Below are 22736 nucleotides of genomic sequence, written 5' to 3'. Positions count from 1 at the left end.
ATTCACAAACCCGTTTCATCCTGTCATCCTTTAAAGAACATGCTAAAACCCTGTTTTTGCTCGAATACGGCCCCTTCGCAGATTAAACACCCACTGTAAACTGCAGCCTCAATTTTCCAAGTGCCTTTCCATCAGTACTGCAGACACTGTAACCATGACAACTTCTTCGGCAGCCCCATCTGACTCTTGCCTTACTTTGGTCTGCTGATGTGTTACATGCCTTGTCTTTCCCCCGTCTGACAATAACAATCATGAACCCGACTACTGTTTTCTTTAAAGAGACAGTGTGTAGGAATTACTCCCATCTAGTGGTGAATTTTTCATGTATTTTGCTTTGTTTGCTACGGTAGCCGTTATGTACCAAAAAGCTATGACAACATGTAGGTAGCCTTCTATTACTAGGTCATAGCCTTTAGCATCAGCTAGACATACAACAAACACAAACAAATGTTACTAAAGTGCTTATATTGCACTGACTGTAAAAGGCAAGAAGTTGTGTCCGGGACATCCATTATGGGTGAATGAAAAAGCTTGGTAAAAGTCGCTCTCCAGGAGCTCCAGGGGGGACAGTGGGATGTGGGTGCACCGTGTGTGTGTGTGTGTGTGTGTGTGTGTGTGTGTGTGTGTGTGTGTGTGTGTGTGTGTGTGTGTGTGTGTGTGTGTGTGTGTGTGTGTGTGCGTGTTTGTTTATCACAAGTGTAAATTATTCTCATGAGAAAGCCGAAAATCTTCATGCTATTACAGAAAATATTGCAGCACTGTTTGCCAAAGGGGAATATATTTGCCAATTAGCCCGTAGTTCAAATGGTAATACATTGTGTCTTAAAACTGCTTGTACAACTGTTTGTATTACATTTTCTGTTTATGATGTTCATTTAAATTGCTTCATTTTGAAAGGCACTACAGAAAAAAGATTAGTATTATTATTTAGTATTGTTCTTATAAGGGTAGGGAGTTAATGAAGAAGAGTGGGTGCAGCAGGTTGTGTAATGGGTCTGTTGTTGGTGTAGTGCAGGTGAGAAATGTGGAATGATGTGGCCGACTTTAGATGTTGGCAAAGATTGGGACATTTTGTACCGGAAGAGGACGTCACGCCGCTGAACGTGAAACAGGTCTGGGCTGAATATTCAATTAAGTTTTGGAACAGTGCCTTATGTCCAAGACAACGGGACTAGTGTGTTTCATGTTTTGGAAATGTCTGCTCACTGACATGTTGTTCTGGCAGATATTGAGATTCAATCAGAATATTAATAGTCAAAATAGGAGGAAATTAAATGAATTAAATTGTCTACACCTGCAGCCTTCATTGTTGCTAACAAATTCACAGTGATGCCCACGATTTTTATTAATACTGTACCGTACAAATAGACGGCTCACACAAATAAATAATTTGTCTAATAATACAAAATGAATGTGTATAATGTATGTGGCCATCTTAATTCTCACTACATATTTCTGTATCTGCAGCACTTCCCCAGCTCTGTCTTTCTATTGTGACATTTTCGACTCTGCCTGAAAAGGAACTTTGCATGCAACACGATAGCCAACTAACAAGCTGCCCGGTATTCCTGTGTTCCACATCCCGACACCTGTCGGAGTTTACAGGAGCCACATCAGAGCTGTGGTTGCTGCTAACTCCCTTTTAGCTCTCTCTGGAGCCACGCTATGGATCACAGCTAATTAGGCCTCAGTCCAGTGATGCTCCTGTCCATGCTGTTTACTGTGGTCAACTGATCTCCAGCCACCAGCCTCTGTAGTCTGAAATAAGCAGACAGTGAACTGTAAATTACTGGGGCTCATGTTTGATTACAGAGCCTTTGTGTGGCACTATGTTGGCTGATTAGAAATGTGCGTTAACGAGCAGTTGGACAGGTGTACCTAATAAAGTGGCCAGTGAGTGTATATATAAACCTTGTATATTAAGTACAGTGTTACATAATGTTATCAGTAAGTAACATCTGACTGTCAGAATCCTTCTTTATTAATGTGCCAGCTGTTTGAGCATAGCCTATTTTTAAATGTGGCACAATATGTTGAGTTGCTTACACTGACGGGCAGGGGTGAAAAAAATAAAAGGGCACCAGCTGCATGCGTTGAGATACCAGCACGCAGATATTTTTCTAGCATTTAAAGCAGCCTATATGGCATTGCATCACATTTTCTCCACTCAAGGGGTACCCTAGATCCCCAAATCAGAAGACTATACGCTCCTCACTATTTTACTGCCATTTCTGCATCACGTCATATTATCTTGAGTAGGTAAACCAGCCATTTCCAGAGATATTGTCATGATCTTGGAATTTGTTTAGTATCCTGTCTTGTCTTGTCAAAACATGTCCAAAAAGAATACTCTTTTTGTGTGTGTGTGTGTGTGTGTGAATGTGTGTGTGTGTGTGTGTGTGTGTGTGTGTGTGTGTGTGTGTGTGTGTGTGTTTCGTTTAGTCGTAAGTGTGGTCTGAAGTCATGCTGTGATTTGATGGGAAGCTGGTCTGGGAACGCGTTGACCGATTCACTTCCCCCTCCTTGCTCCATTCCACTCCCCTCCCTTTCATGACTTCCAGTCCACTCACTTTTACTGTAGCTCCTCCTCCCTTCACCTATTAGCCTCTTCATCTCCACCGCTCCATCCCCACTCTCAACTCTTGTCCAGTTTGTTCAGGTCATATTGCTGCTGCCTTTCTCAGGTCGACCTTTGATGAATAGAGAGATGACTATATTTGTGTGTGTGTGTGTATATATATATATATATATATATATATATATATATATATATGCTTAAGTAATATGCTTTACAATCATCTTCAAAAATAAAAGCTAAAAGCAATAGAATGTTCTGAATCTTTCATATTTTAATTTGAGTGCCTTGTTCTAATTTTGGATCAGATGGAAAACATGTCCTCAATTGGTCATAATTCATCTCTCCCGCCCCCTGCCCTGTGAAGTCATGTCTTTCCTGTGTGAGTTATAGTGGTTTGCACTGATCTCATGTTAACAGACACGTCATTGGCATCTTGAAGACATAACAGCTGATTGTGATACAAATCTGGAAATACATGTCTTATGAAGACATGTAGATTCATATGAATTTATTGAAGACAAATAGTTTTTGTTGAACTGCCTGGCAAAGACGGAAGTACAATACAGGTACTATGAATCAAAGCCTGGGTTTTTTGCAGTGGTGGATTGAAACTTAACCCCTGCACCGCCTGTGTGCCCCCGATAAAGCTGTTTTGCCCTGAATTCTATTTCTTCATTTGTTATGAGTGGAATAAATTGGATAGTGCAACCCAAAGTTCAAAGAAACTACAATTCATCCAATAATAATCAAAACACCACATCTAACAGACTTAATGCAGTGCCAGGTCTAAAGCTCTGGCAGGTAACATTGGAGAAACCTGCAAGACTAAGCTAGATTTTTTAAATGATCTCATCGAAAAATCCACCCTCAAGTTGAGTTTGCCAACTCATGAACTCATGAATGAAAGCAGCTAGCATGGGTGCTGGGCCCTTCAGCAACACTGCTCCCAAGCTCTGGAACTGCCTTCCCCCACATGTTCAACAGTCTGACACAGCATTCAAAACCAACCTCAATACTCACCTGTTCAAACTGGCCTACTCACAATGATTATGTGCTGTGCGATAGCAGCCTACTTAAATAGAGAACAGACCTAACCAAACATAGCTAAATGTCACAAGCCTCAACCATTGATTACCTGTGTGCAAATAATGTACATTGGAAAATTCTAACACAGCAGCTGTACAACTGTAACAAGAGAATTGGCAAACTGAAGCTAAAATTTACATTTTTTTCAATACATTCATAGAAGCAATCTGTTATGACCATGTTAAAGTCTATGAATAAGACTTCAAAATAGACATTGCCGTAGGCTTAAACATGAACTCTGATAAAGTCTATTAATTAAAAGATAGAAGAATTGTATTTTCTTCTGAAAATGGTTTCAAATATTGTGATTTGTTATTTTTATTATTATATTCAACATGTAGCGTAGACAACAAGAAGGATATAAAGTTGATTTAATTAACCCATTCACATTTTTAAGAAACCTAATCTGAAGCGTAAATGTGAGAATTGCCCATTAATTAAGCTAAATGTGGGATATATTTCTAATCTTTTGTCAAATACGTGTTTAAAAGGCATCTGCATTGTGAACATAACAGAGCACTATGCATGAATGTTGTAATTTCTGATAATGAAAAGCAATATTTATATGCATTCCTTATTCACAAGCTCTACAATCAGTCAGAGGTAGGAGTAGATTTTGTAAACACCTGCAAAGTTTGGAGCTACTAACATTTTGATGAATGCCGAAACAGGTAAATTTCCCTCTGAGAACAGTTGGGCAGAGTGTGTATTGCAGGCAGGTAGATAGGTATTTTATTCAGCCCAAGAATCTAAAATATTTCAAACTAATATATCAAATAATGCTTCTAAAATCCATTACTCACCCTAGTTTTAAGGTCTTGTGTTGTGATTTAAATGTAGTAAACATGATCTCAGATGCACCTAGATTACTTACTGAATTCAAATTACAAACAAAAAGCAGCTTAGTACTATCTATCTGTAACACTAAAAATGTTATTTATTTGTGTATGCACGTGGTTGTGCAGCGTAAACAGACATAGTCTTCCAGCATGGGAATCCTTCTCAATATCCAAGTGTCAATCTATAAATAACCATGTTGTCCCTAGGGTGTCTTACTGACTCAAGAGTGACAAGGTAGGGAACCGGGCCAACCCTGTGAAGATGACGTCTTTGTTGTTTTACCCGTCTCATGTATTTTCAAACAGAGCTAAAGATACCTCTCTTTATAATACTGCACAAGCAAGTATGGGATATGTATGAGATATGTTTTACGTTTGCTGTAATGGGACTTTGCATAAGTTGCCTGTTGTTGCCAAAAGACTTGATTAAAGTGATAAGGTTTCCTTGAAGCGATACCTCAATGCAGTCTCACATCTAAAAATATTAACTTGTCACACATCATTCATACAAACTGATCAAATATAGCCTTTCTTAGTTGGAGGCAAATAACTTAGCCTGAACACAATATGAGAGATGTATATTCAATGAACAGCAATCCAAATAATAACATATAAAACCTTTATTAAGATAAAATATAATATTTTTGTCAATACATTTAAGTGGAAGAGGAAGACATGAGCTGTTCTGTTCCTGAACAACTTTGGTTCCTCTCCTCTCTGCTGTCCCCTGACATTTAGGTTGCCATGGTAATAGGGGTGTCCCATCGCGCTGGGTACAGGGTGATTTGCCAGTTCAGGAATGTGGCCTGCGGCGTGTACCTCACCTCTTGACCCATGGACCTGGATAATGGATTTGACTTGTTTCTCTCTCTCTCTCTCTCTCTCTCTCTCTCTCTCTCTCTCTCTCTCTCTCTCTCTCTCTCTCTCTCTCTCTCTCTCTGTTGTTTTCTTACTCAGTGAAAGTCATCAATAACGAATGTAGTTTTTGTGTGTCAAAGTGAAATTGGTTCAATATAAAGGGGAAATGCTACAACCAGCAACAACTAAACAGGCTGTAATATAATCGGGCAATTCTGCAATGTCAATGTTCAACCACTAAAAGTGCTTGTTTTTGCCACTGACAAGCAAGATTTCTTTATACCGTTATGTGTCTGAGAACATTATGGAAAGTGCCCTCCAGGCGTCCTTCTTCCAAGTAATGCTTTCCAGCTCCTTCTGGGGGACCCAGAGGCGTTCCCAAGCTAGATGGGCTATATAATCCCCCCCAGCCTTTCCTGGGTCTACCCCAGGGCGGCTTTCTAGTTGGACGTGCCTGGAACCCCTCTAACGAGAGGCGTCCAGCAGGCATCCTGATTAGAAGCCCAAACCACCTCAACTCGCTCCTTTCAATGCGAAGGAGCAGCGGCTCTACTCACTGCTGCCGCTGCACCAGACCGCCTATCCATCTAACGCTAGATTTTTACCTCACTCATAAACAAGACCCCGAGATAATTGAATTCCCCTGGGCAATGATTTACTCCCAACCTGGAGGGTGCTGCCCACCGGTTTCCAGCACAGAACCATGTTCTCAGACTTGGAGGTGCTGACCTTCATCCCTACTGCTTTACACTGCCCCAGTGTGTGCTGCAGGTCACGTTCTGAAGGAGCCAACAGAACCACAACATCTGCAAAAAGCAGGGATGCAATTCTGAGGCCCCAAACTTCAGTCCCTCCTCCCTCCGGCTGCACCTTGAAATCCTGTCTATGAAAATCACCAACAAGATTAGCGACTAGGGGAACCCCTGATGGAGGCCAACACCCACTGGGAACGACTTTATGCCAAGAATGTGGATACACACTTACTTTGGTTATACAGGGACCGGATAGCTCATTGCATCGGCCCTGATATTCTCACGTTACCCCCTACAGGATGTCCTGAGGGACATGGTCATATTACTTCTCCAAGTCCAAAAAACACATGTAGACTGGATTAACAAACTCCCATGCCCCCTCCAACAGACCTGCAAAGTGTGATAATTGTAGCACACTCTCTGGACCCCCTTTTTTAAAAATAGATACTATCACCCCAGTCCGCCTCTCCACAGGCACTGTCCACGACCTATACGGAACACTGGAGAGGTGTCAACCAAGACATCCCAACAATGTCCAGAGCCCTTAGTATCTCTGGGCGAATCTCATCCACCCCCAGCCCCTTGCCACCGAGGAGCTTTTTGACTACCTCGGTGACCTCTGCCAGCGATATGGGCAAGAGCTTCCCACAAATTCAGAGAACGTGTTCTCTCCACTGCTTGACATTATCCCCAGTCTGGGCCTGCAGTTCCCCTCCGCTGTTAAACACCACCGTCTAACGATTTGCCAAACTTCCTTGAGGCCAACCGAAAGTCCTTCTCCATTGATTGTCTCCCTCAACTCCTATCACACCCTGGATTTTGCCAAAGAAACTTCTGCAGCTGTCCTGGCCAAGTAGTACCTATCAGCTGTTTGCGGGAGACCCCTGGGCAAGCCAAGCCCATCAGGCCTCCTTCTCCATCTTGGCGGCCTCCTTCACCACTGGTGTCCAGCAGCAGGTACATCTATTGCCACCATGACAGGCCTCAATGACCTTCTTGGCAAATTCCTAGCAGCTGCTTCCACAATGGAAGTTTTGAACGTGGTCCACTCAGATTCCATGTCCCACTTGGGTTTACCTGGTCTGATCCAACTCACCACCAGTTGGTGATCAGTTGACAGCTCCTCTCTTTACCCATGTGTCCGAGACATACGGCTGCACACATGATGATACCACCACAAGGTTGATCATCGATCTTTGGCCTAAGGTGTTCTGGTACCAAGTACACTTGTGAACCTCCCTATGCTCCAACATGGTATTTGTGATGGCCAATCCATGACTAGCAGAGATGTCGGACAACAAATCTCCACACGGGGTCAGATCAGGCAGGGCTTTCTTCCAGGTTACTCCATCGTTGCCCATTGAAGTCCCTCCAACAGAACAGAATATGCACACACAACAATCAGAGACATCCACTCAGTGACTTGCAGACACATTTAGGTGACCCTCTCATTCTCTGGGGAAAACTCCAACATCTAGCAGTCGGGGGCTCATGATTTCGATAATGATAATGATAGGATCAAGACATCTCTGAGCGAGTAATGTTGTCAAAAACTGGTAACAATCTGAGCCTGTCAGTGGCAAAACCAAGCACTTTTCGTGGACATATATTGACAGTTAGAAATAGCCTGATATGATTGTGTTACTGCCTATTTAGCGGCTGTTGGCTACAGCATTCTCCATCAATACTCCATTTGTCACCTGGGACATGAAACATGTGGAAATAAAGCTGCTATTGAAAAATACCCAAGTTACACTTTGGATAATGGAAAGGAATATAGAGCTGAGCACTATGACCTTACATTGTTTAATAGAAATTAAAATACAGTAAACACAAATACAGTTAATTTAGCCTGTGAAGTAGTGTGGAACTAAAAACCAAAAGCTAACAGCAGTGTGCTAATGTACTGACAATGCTAACATGCTGATGTTGATTTTAATGTCATTATTTTTTACAGGCATTTATTGTTTTGTATTGATTTTGTTTTGAACAAATTGAAATGTTAACCTGATGATGATGATGTGTACCAATTTTCATGGCAACTCATTCAATATTTGTTGAAACATTTCAATTAAAACCAATTGTGTCATCCTCCTGAAACCATGAATGGCACTAAATATTTGTCTGCCAATCCATCCAGTAGATGTTGAGATATTTCCCAGGATAAGGGAGAACTTGTACCACCTGGTGTTTTTTGTCAATCCATCCATAAAAGCCAAACTGTCAACCTCCTGGTGGCTGACAAACATAGGGGACCACCAAAGTATTGAGGATTTATCTGGGGGATGAAACAACAATACAACATTCAAAATACCAGTGACCAGTGTTTTCATTATTTTCATGCCTGCAGGCATTACTTACGCCAGAGCTAGACTGCATGTTCAAACTTTCATTGTACTTCTGGACATTTTTCTTTAGCAACTGCCACCTGCATCGTCTGCAAATGATTATATTGTGTTTTTAAAAGTGTCTAAGCTATAAATGAAGCATCCCTTAATCAGAAATAAGTTCTTTACTGTCCAGCTAGTGTTGTCCTGTGTCATTATGCATTTGGTTTAGCACACACTATGAGTGACTGCAGCTGCACTAATTAACATGCAGTCAGTCACACAATGTAATTTCAGTTATGAGAATGAAAATGTATACTACATTGAGACAAACTACACTGCCAAATCCTTAACATGGCACATCTCTACCAGTGTGTTATCTGTGCCAATTATATTGTCAGCCCCTAAACTAATCCCTTACATTGAGCCCTGTAACTCTACCTGCGCACACACACACTACACACAAATATATTGTTCACACACACACACACACACACACACACACACACACACACACACACACACACACACACACACACACACACACACTTACCAATGAAGTGGAACCAAGTGAAAGTTGAGCCGGCTTGTTAATTACAATGACTCCAACTGATTCCTTTTCCAGCCGATGCCCTTGTTTCCGACCCTGTTTCATAACCAGGACTGTAATATTTATATACATATTATATCACTGATACTGGCTCATATTCCTGTTAAGATCTCAGTTGGAATCTGCTTTTGTAAGGGCCTGTTTTAATTAACTTATAATGTGGTGTAGTTTTTGTGGTTCTCAAAATTAATACAAAATAAATAATTTTCTCATCACTCTTCCTGTTAGCAAATTAAACCAGGTTGATGCTTTGCTGCTTGCACAGTTGGCTAATCAGAGCGGTGAGACTGAAACATACAGTAAGTAAGTGTGCAGTATAAACTAAAAGAGGCTATACTATTGAAAAGCTGCAGAGCTAAGTCATATTTCTCTGTCAGTAAATTACTGCAAGAAGCGTATTTCATATTATATATATATAGAAAATATTAATAAGCTTTTAAGTCAAAACACAGAAACTTATATACATCATTTCAAGTGGCAACTTGAAAGTCAATAGCTACAGAGGATAGGATAGGAGGGGCTGCCTGCCCTTATCCAGACAGTTTTCCAATGGTTGTGTTTAACAAACCATCCGCTAAGTCAGGTTTATGCATACCGGATTTTCAAAAGTATTTCCTCACGATCTCATATCAACAGGATCATTTGAAAGATTTCGAAATAAAACAATTTACATAACATTTAAATTTTCTTGGAAAAACGGGAAATTAGAAATGAGATTTTCTAACATGGACTGTGATATTTTTACAACAGTTCTTTAACTTTCACCTCCTCATTTTAAATGAAGCTTCTAACAATCTCTTTGAAAGACGAGTGCAGTGCAAATTTTTTTCTGGGTATTGTTTTTGTCAAACGATGTCCTCGTGAGCAACACATGCAGCCTTGGGCAGGCTCTTTTAGGAAAACAAGGCGTCCCCAAGGACGCACACAGTACCTACCCAGAACACTTCTCATTTCCCAGCAAGCGTGTCACAAAACATGTACACAATCAAACGGGTGATGATTTGAAATGAAAAAGTGTGCCAATATATAATACACATTTGACACACACACGTATACGTAATACGGGAATCACAAATGTCTTCTGATGTCACTTGACTAGCAGCTGCTGGCTTCATCATGGATGACCTTACATCTACTCAAAATAGAGCAAGGAGGTATTTGCAAGTTCACGTCCACGACTTACAACCCCGCTGAATCTGTGTGTGTGTGTGTGTGTGTGTGTGTGTGTGTGTGTGTGTGTGTGTGTGTGTGTGTGTGTGTGTGTGTGTGTTTGTCTGTGTGTGTGTGAAACAGGATGACTCGTCTCCGTCTCACCCTCCTGAGGTGTCATGTAGGGAATGCAATGACCAAACTGGGGAGTTGTTTTCGGCCATAACATCACTCGGGAAAACCCTGCAAACACAGGAAGGGAAAGCCTGTGAGGTCAGCCCTTGAAATGCCAAAAAGTTGTCATCTTAGTGCAACCGATCTTACGTTGCATGATGTAGATGCCACTGATGGTGATACTACAAGTTCAGTGTTTCCCCCACGTTCACACAGCAGCGGCGCGCCGCCGCCGCTGAATTTTCTCCGCCGCTGCAAAAAAAATCCTTTAAAAAAAAAAAAAAAGAATTTTTTTTTTTTTTTTTTTTTAAAGGATTTTTTTTTAAGGATTTTTTACGTAGCTCCTTTTAGAAAATGTACAGCGCGTAACGTCAATTGCGCAGCACGCGGCACATGTCACGTAACCAACATCAAAGAAGAAAAATACACAGCTAAATTTTAGTTAGGTTTATAATTTAAAAAGATGTGTTTTGCCCATTGTTGCAGGAGATTTCATTTTTGAACAAAGTGTCTTATGTAAAAAACAGTTATGCTTTGGGCATAGCAACCATGTTTAGTGTTTAAGCATTAGGCAAAAATCTGTAAATAAATTGTGCAAATTATATTTGCGTTGTGGCATTTTTTGTTAAATATTACTATACAAAAATATAAAAATCTGTAAATGAAGACGCAAAAGGCAAAGTTACAACACCAATAATCCCATCTACAGTAATACACAGGACTGTTTGAATAGGATTTAAGTGCATATTCTCCTCTCAAAGTGCACCAGATTCATGCATTCCAATGTAAAGGGTACAAAAAAATTCCGGCCGGGGGGGCATGCCCCCGGACCCCCCTAGAGGGTTCGGGGACCACCGCTGCTGAAAAAAATCCTGCGGGAAACACTGAAGTTAATATTCATAACTGTGGATGACAGATGTCAGGTTTTCCCCAAGTTTCTGGTGTTTGTGTACATGTTGCCTTGCCCACTGTGACACTGACTGCGATTTTGGATTATGATACGATTTGTAAGTATGTGTCACTGACTTATCCACTGCCCTATTTTCATGAATGAACATTGGGAAAGTTAAATTCATAAAGCTACATAGCCTAGTATGCATACTGATATACAGATGATTATTTATTGAATTTATTTTCTGAGCTGAATTTATGAACGTGCATACAATCAATATTTTCAGACTCAGACTCTGACAGTCAGACAATACTAATTTTACTTCGCTGATCATCGAAACACACTTAATTTAAAGTCAACAGAAACTAAATGAAATAAATCAAAACTGTCTTTGTTAGTCTTTCCACTGTTCTTGCAATTACTAATTCTGGTTTGGTCAAAACGAAACCTTAATTCATAGACTCACACTCAGAGTTAGATGTGAAAAGAAATAGACATTATATGTGATCCTCAAAGCTTCCCCACTCCATTTTGCTTTGCTGATCTTTGTAAAAAAAAACTTCATTCAAACTTGCAGGAAACAAGGTAAAACTCATCAAAACCGTCCTGGTTAATTGTTCCACTGTACCAATATTCAATTCAATTAAATTTTAGTGTCGTATCACAACAGAAATTATCTCATGACACTTTACACATAGAGTAGGACTAGAACGCGCTCATGATTTTCAGAGTTAATACATTTTTAAAGTCCCAACATCTCCCAAGAGAAAGCGTTACAGCGACAGCGGTGAGAAAACACTGCCTTAATAGGCTTTTAGGCAGAAATCTCGAGCAGACCAGGCCCTTGGGTTCCATCTGCATTTGGTGTTGGTAGTTGTGTAGTAGTAGTAGTAGTAGTAGTAGTATTAACAGTAGTATTAGTATTACTTTATACAATAATCATGAACTCTGGTCTGAGAGTTTGAAAGAGAGACTGCATACGTAACAGATCAAAAGAAAATAAGTAACCACTGTAACATTTTCAGTTTACTTATTTTTGACACCAAATGTGAAACACCAAAAAGACAGACATACTGGTCTATAGCAAAGGGATAGAGTCCATCACCTACTTTAAACAGGTTTTCCTGTGTTTATAAAACTGCATATACATGCTAATTTTGGTTGAAAATAATATTTATAATAAAATATAAAATAAAATCTAATTGTCACATAAGTTCAAAATTAAAAGACAATATTGTCTTTGATTTTTCTTTGCCAGACTTGTTTGTGGAAGTGGTGAATCAATTGTCCGATGACATCACTCTGTGCGTCAGTCGTTGACATCGTCCATGACATTACTGTATGTGACCTGCAACAACCATCTACATTGAGAGATTGCAGAGCGACTGAGCGTGAATTGAAATGTGTAATTATAATTATAAAAAAATATAGTAATAATGCACATCGGTTTTGTTGATCGAGCTGAGGTGCATAAATAAATGTTGCTTATTTTGATGGCAGCAGTAAAGGTTTCTGCCTTGAGCGTGTTGACTTACTCAGGAAGTGGTTTGATGTCAACAATCATTGTTTCGGATCAAAATTGAGAGCATTTGACTCTACATAGATTAATGTCACTCTGATCATCTGATCTGTCACATTTGAGAGAATAAATCTGTTTGGGGATGCTGTCAGCTCTGTCAATGTAACTGACCCAACAGATCTACACCAACCCTGAACTCCATCTGCGGTGACACTGATACATTTAGTCATTACAGTTACAGTTGAGATGACGGGATATGTTGACTTGAAGCTGTGATGCTGATGAGTCCCTCGTGTTTGTCTATTTGTGTTTACTTGTCTACTGTGACTTGTAAGACTGAGCATCTTGATCAAATCAGAAATACATTTGGAATTATTTAAACACCAACCTTCTAAACATTACAGCTGAGGTTAAAGGGTTAAATTGTTTTGAAAATTGATTGATTATTGTTATGCTGTTTTTGAAACAGAGTGTAAAGCCTCCTATTCACATAAAAGTGCAGTCTGTGATTCTAATGCAATATTTTCTTTATCTTCAATGTAAAAAAGCCTATACACCATATCGAATGCTTATGTGTTGTTTTTACAGTTGTGCCTAAGGTGTAATGTCTTCCAAGCCTCAGTGAATTCATATGTGAATTATATTATATATAAAAATTATACAAATTAATAATTATATTAAACCCTACATGTCAGCTATGCTTGACTGGAACACAGGGACCTGCTGTACCTGGTCCAGTGAGCTGCTCCTACTAGAGGTTCCCTGAGCTCACTCCAGCCTGGGAATGACTGCCTTTATTGCCCCTACCTCATGGAATGCTCTGCAGAGCAATTTAAAAATGACTGCTCTTCCTACTTTTGGTATATTTAAATCTATGATTTCAGATTTAACTGTTTAGCTGAACTATTTACTCATTTAGTATTTCTTTCTATTTTATTATAGTATTTTATATTTGTTTTTTAATATGTCATCCTTGTAATTGTATTTATTGTGTGCTCGTAGCCACTGTAAATGAGGGAAACCTCAGTGTCTCTTGAGCTGAAATAAAGGTGATTGATTGATTGATTGATTGATTGATTGATTGATTGATTGATTGATTGATTGATTGGTTGATTGGTTGATTGATTGATGATTGATTGATTGAAATGTGTTGGCACACAGTAATAGTATCGTCGCCATACACTATTACAATATTCTCATTGAAGCAATTAGGCAGATGCCTTCTGAGGTGATAAGAAGAGACAATAAGGTAAGGCAAATAAAGCATTTTTACTAAGACAGTATCATTAACTGTCATGTTTCTGGGTTTGAACCAACCTCAGCCACAGGGTTGTATTAAATAGGCTACATATATTTGAATATCCCTTTAACAATGTTGTGAAATTAATAAGTACATTGCTTCATTTGCAATGGTGTTGGAATATATTTATTTAATTATTTAAAGAAAATGTATTTTAATAAATGTTTGGCCCCTGCCCCTCGAACATCCTTTGCACGTGCCTGTAGTTTTGTAGGTGACGGTTGAAATGGGAAACAACGAAAGTGGTTTGGTCCAAGCCAGCCTGCCAATCAGTAACATGGAGTGTTTGTGCAAAGCAACAGGACAGGACAGGACAGGGAAATGCAATGGGTGTTTAAATACAAAAGGCAGTGGGTAAATCCGGAGGGGGTTATTTGGTTGGGTGTTGAATTCAAATATCGACAATCGTTTCCTAGATTCCACTTTTATTAGTTCAAAGATGACACCTTTTGGTTTTGTGCTTCTAGAGGACATGTAGCTGATTCTAGGACAGTATCAGCTCACATGCAGTCAATGGCATTTATCATATGTGTGTTGGACTGTGGGTGTGTATGTTAAATTCATGAATCAGACAGATGTACAGTAGCCACTGCAGAAGTGTCATTCTTAGTGCATGTTTGCTGCTCTTCATTAAGTTGTTTAGAGTGGGTATTGATTAGGAGCATTAGATATTTAACTGTTTGTGTGAATTATTTAATTTTGTTACTCATGTGAGGGTCACTATTTTAGTTTATTGTATTCATAAGGACTGAAATGTAAGAATAAAGCCCATCAAAATAGTATAGGAAGAAAAATTGTATTCACAGAGTTCATTTTATACGACACAATTCAACAACATTGTAGCCTAGATGGTTTGTGGTTGTCTTGTGATGGATGCCAAATGTCTCATGGGAATGCTGCTTTTCTGCTCCATCTGACCTAATAGTTCAGAGTGCCAAAGGCTGATGTTAAGGAATATTTAGGAATGTTGCATGTTCTCTCTGTGTATCTTGGCTTCCTCACAGTGCTCCAGTTTATTCCCACAGTCCAAAAGTAAATCCAGGTGGATTTCTCTACTTGTTATTGTGTGTTCATCCTATTATTGTGGGTCTATGTATGCAAGTACTCCTGTGGATACATACTGTACATACTCAAGATAAGATCTGAGGTAGTTGTACCAACACAGGGACTGTAATCAAGTCAAACTTGATTTGTAACCACCACAGTTGACCAAAGTGCTGAACAACCATGATGCAGATAAATTCAAATAAACAATAAACACAATAATGCCCTGACATTGTGTATCTCTTATACAGTCGTGTTGACAGTTTTTCTTTCCTTGTTAGGCTCTGACTTACTAGAGATTTACCTTCATTTGGCTGGTTGTTGTTTCTCACTCAGATCACTAAATGTCAAGCGAAACTTAATCTGCCTCTAGAGTAACACTTATTGCAACACATAAGTTGGGCAATAAAAATAACATCTCCTAATATAATGCAGAGCGATATGAAAACACTGCAACACTCAAATTGTCACAGAGTTGATTCAGCACCTCGGAAATGCAGCTTTACAATAGTTATTTCTTGCAGAGCTGGGTCCAACTTCTGTTTGTCACAAGGACTGTTTTGTGATTGAAACATGTAATAGCATTCGAGTTTCTCAACGTTGCCTTTGTCTTCCTCTCTCTGTGTCTCTAAATCTTTCTCAATCCGTCAAAGCCCCTTCACCCAAGCGCACACACAGATATTTTCTCCTCATATGTTTATTTTGGTAGGGTGACTCTGACTGGCTGACTGCTCGGAAGGCCGGAACCGTGATGGAGAGGGAAGGAGGGCAGAGGGAGGGACCTGGCAGGGAGTCGGGGGAGAGAGAGAGAGAGAGAGAGAGAGAGAGAGAGAGAGAGAGAGAGAGAGAGAGAGAGAGAGAGAGAGAGAGAGAGAGAGAGACTGAGTGGGTAGTGAGCTGCTATAAAAGACAGTGCTGGAGCTGTTGGTGGCATTCAATTCAGCAGACTCTCACACACAAAACGAGAAACAGACGGAGAGAAAAGAGATATCAGGCAACAGCAGACTTGAAACAGACGCACTCACACCGAGGAGTGAAGAACAGAAGCTGACCAGAGCAACTCAAGGGCAGTCGTTTCTTTAAGACTGGTAAACTTCAGTGAGCCTGGACTTGAAGCTTTGAGGAGTGTTTGTTTGTCTTGACTTTGGATGAACTTTTGCTTTGTTGCACCTGAGACAGACACTTCTCTTCAAATAGCCCAAAGCACCCGAAAGAGCAAGAAAAGACCATTTTGAGACGTGCACAGGCAGTCAGCTGTGTTGACTCGGTGTTGTATTTGATCTAAACTAAATTTAATTTCGTCCCCATTTGGGCTTTCGTCCTACCAATGGCTGCTGTGCGTCAGATGGTTATGGAGGCCTCTGGCTTCCACGTACTGCCGGCCCACCTTATGGCCTCGGCCATGGAGGAGTTCCCCCAGCAGCTGCCCGTCCCCAAGGTCCCAGCAAGGGGCAAGAGCCGCTCGCGCCGACCCCGGGAGGCCCGCTTCAAAACACAGCCTGTCACCTTTGCTGAAATCGCGGAGGTAGAAGAAGAGGGTTCTTCACCTCTGGAGGAGGAGAGGGCACGCCGTTCCTTCCTGCAGTCCCTGGAGAACCTGCGGCGGAGCACACAGACCCTACATTGCTCACAGGCTGCCCATCACAGCTGCACCCCCACACCTACACAGGCCAGCATGGATTCCAGTGACTCCGACTCCACCCAATGAGTGGTGGGATATACCTGTCTCCTGGCACCCATGTTCCTCGCTTCGCCTTGACGCAGCTTCAAATGGAGGCCAACTGAACTGTACCAAACTGGCCTATCTGCCAGCCTGCCTGTGTGTGTAAGCTGCTGCTTTCATACGCAATTTAATATATACTAACATATCGACATACAGCTTGAAGATGCACTTGATGCACCTCTGTAAAGATCTCCATAGTGCCACAGGCTGGTTATACTGCTGTATAGATATGATGAGTGAAAAAATAGCAGATGACACTGCGTTGAACAAACTCTTCAAATGTATTCCTTTTCTACTGTAGATTGAATGATGAATGATGGAAAAGTTGATGTTGATATTTTTCCATTTTAAAGTTGTATAGGTATTTTTGTTTCGATCCAGATTTTTCTACTTGACCAGTCACCATAGAAAGGACTGTTAGTATCGTGATTTACCACACTGTAAATACTTTGACTGTGCAATGTACTGAACACTGGTAGTGACCTGGCCGCCACTGAAGCGGTAGAGTACCGTTGTATTTGCCAAGAGCTTTTTTTTTTCCAGCTTCACGGATGAAATCTCTACTCTTCAATTTCTGAGCAATGAAAAAAAGCCTTTCTAATGATCTTTATTTATTCTCGTATTTTGTTCATAACCAAGTGGAGTTGTAGATGTGATATTGGATTGGTCTTTCTGACTTGACCTTGACTTTGAAAGTATATCATAACCTTTATACTTCATATTTGTTTTACTTTATATGTTACAATGTTTGTTATAAGTACTTTAATAAATATTTTCAAGTATTTTGATTCACTTTCCATTTATTCCTTCATTTTAGGGAGTGCAATTGCTACATAAAATATATGAAAATATTATATTATATAAAAATATTAAAATCTGCATTGATTGGTATGCTATTCAGACATTTTTTACACCAACTGAACTAACACTGTAATCCAACTTGATTGACAATCAATTAACTATAGTAAAACAGAAACTCATAAAAGTAAACCATAACAAGACCTGCAAAGTTCAATAAGTCTCAGTACCACAACAATGGGTCTAAGAAAACTATATCGACCCTGCAAGGTTGATGGATGACAGAGACATTCTGGCTGAGATGTAACCCCATCAGAAATTCCTACGACTAAATCAGGAACACGTAAAGGAGGAAGTTGCGAGACAGTGGGAGGTGATGTGTAGCCTTTACTGGCTGTCCATCTCCTGTGTTATTGTTTAGATAAATTGACGTATGACCCCTATGTAAGTACTCTACACTTGACCTGTGTCTACTGCATGCCTGCTGGGCTGGTGACGCAGGTTCAGTTATGTCAGGTTGCCATTAGCGAACTCAGCCACAACAACCACCAGCCTGATGAAAGAAGTGCCCTCTGCAGCCATCCTAATAACCCTCTCCTAATCCACTCTGTGTCCAGGGGAACGTGATGCATGACTTCCATCCGAGTGTGAGTCAGCAGCATGTTGCAGATGGAGACAATACTGTGGGCGCTTCAGTTGAGAACCCGCCTGGGTGCTTGTTGTTGATCAAGTAAATCTTCAAGATGACGTTCTCTCCAGACGTATGATGGCGTAGGTGGACTGTGATGCGTGTGACGAGGCGAGGAAATGTCATTACTGAGGCACACAGATTGGAGATCAGTGTTTGTGAGACAAAAAGGGGCAGCAGTGGTTTACTTATTGTCAGCAAATCCCATGAAAAGACTAAAACCAAAAATACGTTAGTCTGTAGTACTTTCCGACTTCCCTATGGTGTGTTTGGGAGTTATCCTCAGCTATATGGTTACCACAAAGGCAGTATAGTGAAAGTTCTTAGAAATGAGACTCAATTACCGGTATGTAGCATCCTCATTTAAAAGGGTCAGTAATGTCTTACTTAAACGGCTGTTTATTTCTTTAAAAATGGCTGAGCACTGTAGTTTTTAGCAAATGTTAAATAAACATTGGTAAATAGTGCATTTGTTGGGGACTATTTTCAGTCAGGGATTTATACCCATTTGGTGCTTTAGCGAGTATTTATGACACCGGGACATTATATTTGGTTGACAGTGCTCATACTTACTGTAATGAAGTAACATCTCACCCCATGTACAAAGTGCAGCTCATATATGCATGTTTACTGTGGATAACAATGAATGCAGGTGATGCTTGTTGTCTCCTAACCAATGGAAAGGATGGTCAAAGACCAGCCGGTAGCACAAGAGTTCTATACCTCTCTCCTCGTCTCTCACACAAAAACACACATGAGTAATTGTTTGTCTAGTGCTTGTAGAGCTGTCATTCTCGACCGCATTCACAGCAGATTTACTGCCTGTTTTAATGTGTGGCAATGCAACTCTGGAAGCATTTGCGTCATTGAAATATATCAAGAGTATGGAGTGGTTTTGAGAAACAGAGCGAGGGAAACATTGTGAAACACAGTGTGTGTGTGTGTGTGTGTGTGTGTGTGTGTGTGTGTGTGTGTGCATGAGCGTGGCCTCTAACTCTCTGCATCAGGTCTACTTCATCAAGCAATCAGCCCTGGCCATAAAGTCTCCTGGTTGGCTGCAAGAAGACACTGAATTGTTCCACCTGTGTCTGTGGTATAGCTCTCAGCCAAACTAGCTAGTGTCTCTTTCATGAGAAGAGTATCTACTGTGTTTTTGTGCTTTTGGAACTCGTGTTTTTTCGCAGTTCGCCTCCAGCTGTCACCACTTTGGCCACCTCAAGCTCGACACTTTCCTCACCTGCCTGCCCCGGTGCTCCCGGTGTTCCTCGTTCACTGGATTGTTCCTGTTTCTCCACCCTCCGGTGCCCACTGGACTTCGACCCTTCACCGTCCTATCACCAGCCCGCTCCTTCTCACTGCAATACACTAAATAAATAAAAACTGCTAAATCTTAACGAGATGCCTTTGTGTGTGCGTCTGTTTTAAACCTTCCCCTAATATAAAATGGAGGAAGGAGCAATCAGTTGCATCTTAAAGTCACCAGGAAACCAGCGTAGAGTTGTTTGAACAGGGTTCATGCAACCCTGTGACGTGGTGTTTTGTAAACAGCCTGGCAGAAGACTAAATTGTATAAAAGGGCAACCATCTGTTAAATAGAGCATGTAGCACACAGAACAAACTATACAAGCAGCATGTCTGGCCAACCCTCAAACGCGGAGGCTGAAAAGACTTAATCTTGTTAAAGTGCCTATGTGCCCCCCCTCATTATAGGTGGGATGCCAAGATGGCTGAAAGGCAACATCACCGCTTTAAGTGCACTATACTGTAATGACAGTGTGTTAGCTGGCTGGCTTTGCCAGACTGACAGCAAATGTAACACAAATCCAATGTCTCCAACAGTTCAGGTTTTCTGACATTATGACTCATCCAAGTGGAAGTGCACACATTTCCTCTTATCTTATACATGGAATCAACAGCTGTAAATTACACAAAGATCTGTATAAGTGCTCAAGAATTAATAGTTGTGAGAACAAAACCTGTATGTTCTCGAGAGTTTCCAATGGGATTTCAATGAGAATGAAAACTAGTATCCAGTTACTCAAAATGTAAATTTCTAAATATGTTCTGGTCCTGTCTCTTCTGAATGTTAAACCTGTTAATGTGTAGCAGGTGAAAGAGGAACTTACAGCATTGTGACATAACAACAGACATTATATAGACCACAATTGTTTTTATGATGAATCACAGATGACAGATGATAGAGACAGCCGATTATGTGAAAAAGATATCCTGGGCTTATAAAAGCAAATTTAAATCTAGTCTAGTTTGCACCTGCTGTCATTATTCTTATTCTATTCAATTATATGTCAACAGATTTCGATTTTATTTGGCATCTTACTTAATTAAGTGCACCAGATTTCAACAATTTGTAACGTACTCTGTCACTCAGTGACACATTATCACAAAATGTCCTGAAAACAAGTCAAATATGTCCCCAAAACAAGCCAAATCTCCCTTGTTTATAATACAAACACAAGCCAGGAGGTTAGTCTGTAGGGACAGAAAGATTTATTTTTAGGGTCAGCTGGAACAGAAAAGGTTTTCAAGTTGCCCTGAAGGAAAACTTTCCCACTTCAATAATGTAAAAAAGAGTTAATTTACATCTTGGCAAGGCTATTCCATTAATGTGCCCTTATATATGGTCAGTATGAATAATATCTGGTAGCATAATTGATTTGGAACCAGATCTATCTGCCAGACTGAGCGCATCTGCTCAGTGATTCCACCCACACGCCTGGAGAACATTATGGTAAGCAGTCGGTTGGTTCTTTTGTGTGTTTGTACCGTTTCTGTCTTAGAACACACATCCACACGCTCACTCTGATTGCATTTTAAGTAATCTATTGACATTTATAGCAGTGGAAGTTTGGTGATCTGCCTAGTTGGTGTCAGTTAAAGTATACAATTAACAAAACGCTCCAATATTATATAAATAAATGACACAAAAATAAAAGTCTAAAGGTAAACAACATCATGGATGAAAACTCAAAAGACAACGTTGCTATTTGTGCAGACAACTCAAGATGGTAACGGCCATAACAAGTGTAACTTACCCTTTAGAGATATATGTTGAAGTGATGGACTTAACCATGATCATCTCTAACTACTGTTATGTGCCATATGAACTTTGACCCCTGACCGAGTGACCTGGAGATAACCAACAGTGAGGAGTGAGGAGTGCAGGCATGTAAATGTTTGCATTTAATGCACACAAATATATTTGCATTCATATGTGTCTCAGTAGCACCATTCTCCTAAAAGCATCCCTGACCTACATCCTGGGCTTATGACTGAAGGGGTGTCTGATGGGACACAGAAAGCAGAGTCTAGAACATTTAGCATGCTTCCATTTCTCTCTCTGTCTCTCTTTTTCTAAGCTCTTCGTCTCCCCCTGCTGCTGTAGAAAAGAAGGGATTGTGGATGCAAAACAGAAGGTGACCCACATAACTCCTCCCCCGGTAAGCTATTCTTTTTCTTTAAATCTTTACTTTTATGGTTTGCCCTCCAGCCCTGGGAAGAAGCAAGAAGATGCTACACTACAAATGATCTGTAAAGTAAAAGCTGGGTCCATGCACGTGAAGATGATTTCCCCTGCTTCAAGGATTTTGGTCATAGCTTGTATCATGGTTTATGATTAAGCACATATTATTATTAGATATTCTCAAAATGGCACAGACAGACTAATTTGTACTTATATATGTTTAGTTACTGAATTGATATGGACCAACAACACACCGAGGACACCATTGCATGTGATTTTTCTGGTCTGCAGACTAAGGGCTTGAGGGAACACTATAAACACAGTAAAAAGACACAGACCTACACATCAAGAGAGTTTTGCCATTTTAGGCAGTGAAAAACAGAATCGTTGTGGATGCCAAGCTCTCATTCCCACTGCTTTGCTTGGCACACCAGAGCAAGTGTATCTGTGGACCAACATGATAAATAAACTGTCTGAGGTCCTTTGCCCATATTTTATTTGTCTGTTTGTACAGACACACAGAGCAGGCAGCTGAGATAAAGGGGACATTATTGTTTATCGATATGTTTGCAATCTTTAGTCTTTCCTACGTTACAACAACAACCGTGGCATAAATAATGGCCTGTCTTACCTTATTGCCCTTGGACATGTAGGCTGTCTCACCTCCTTTTCAGTGTGCCTTGATTTCGCTAGACTTAAAATATGGCAATCTTTGGTCCAATCTGGGGTGTCATTTTGGAAGTCAGTAATGTAAATTGGTCCCTAGATGAGACAGGAGTAATCATTTACACAATACTGTACAGCAGCTCACGTTAGTTACATGAAACAGAACATACTTGATATTGATAACTCAAGAGACTCACTGGCCAACTTATTTATTTGATCTTCAAGTTACCAATCATATCGTTGTATAAAAAG

At 40.4% G+C, this 22736-nt stretch overlaps 1 protein-coding gene across 1 annotated transcript; it reads left to right on the top strand.

The window, feature by feature from the left end:
* Positions 1 to 16078: 16078 nt before the first annotated feature.
* On the top strand, positions 16079 to 17633 carry cUnh11orf96 (chromosome Un C11orf96 homolog). Its single transcript, XM_084017022.1, has one exon. The coding sequence runs from the start codon at positions 16456 to 16458 to the stop codon at positions 16834 to 16836; it is 381 nt and encodes a 126-aa protein (XP_083873148.1). The 5' UTR covers positions 16079 to 16455; the 3' UTR covers positions 16837 to 17633.
* Positions 17634 to 22736: the final 5103 nt, after the last annotated feature.

The sequence above is a fragment of the Eutrigla gurnardus genome, assembly GCF_963514095.1.
Source record: "Eutrigla gurnardus genome assembly, chromosome: 9".
Lineage (NCBI taxonomy): Eukaryota > Metazoa > Chordata > Actinopteri > Perciformes > Triglidae > Eutrigla > Eutrigla gurnardus.
This window is presented reverse-complemented; position numbering and strand designations above follow the sequence as displayed.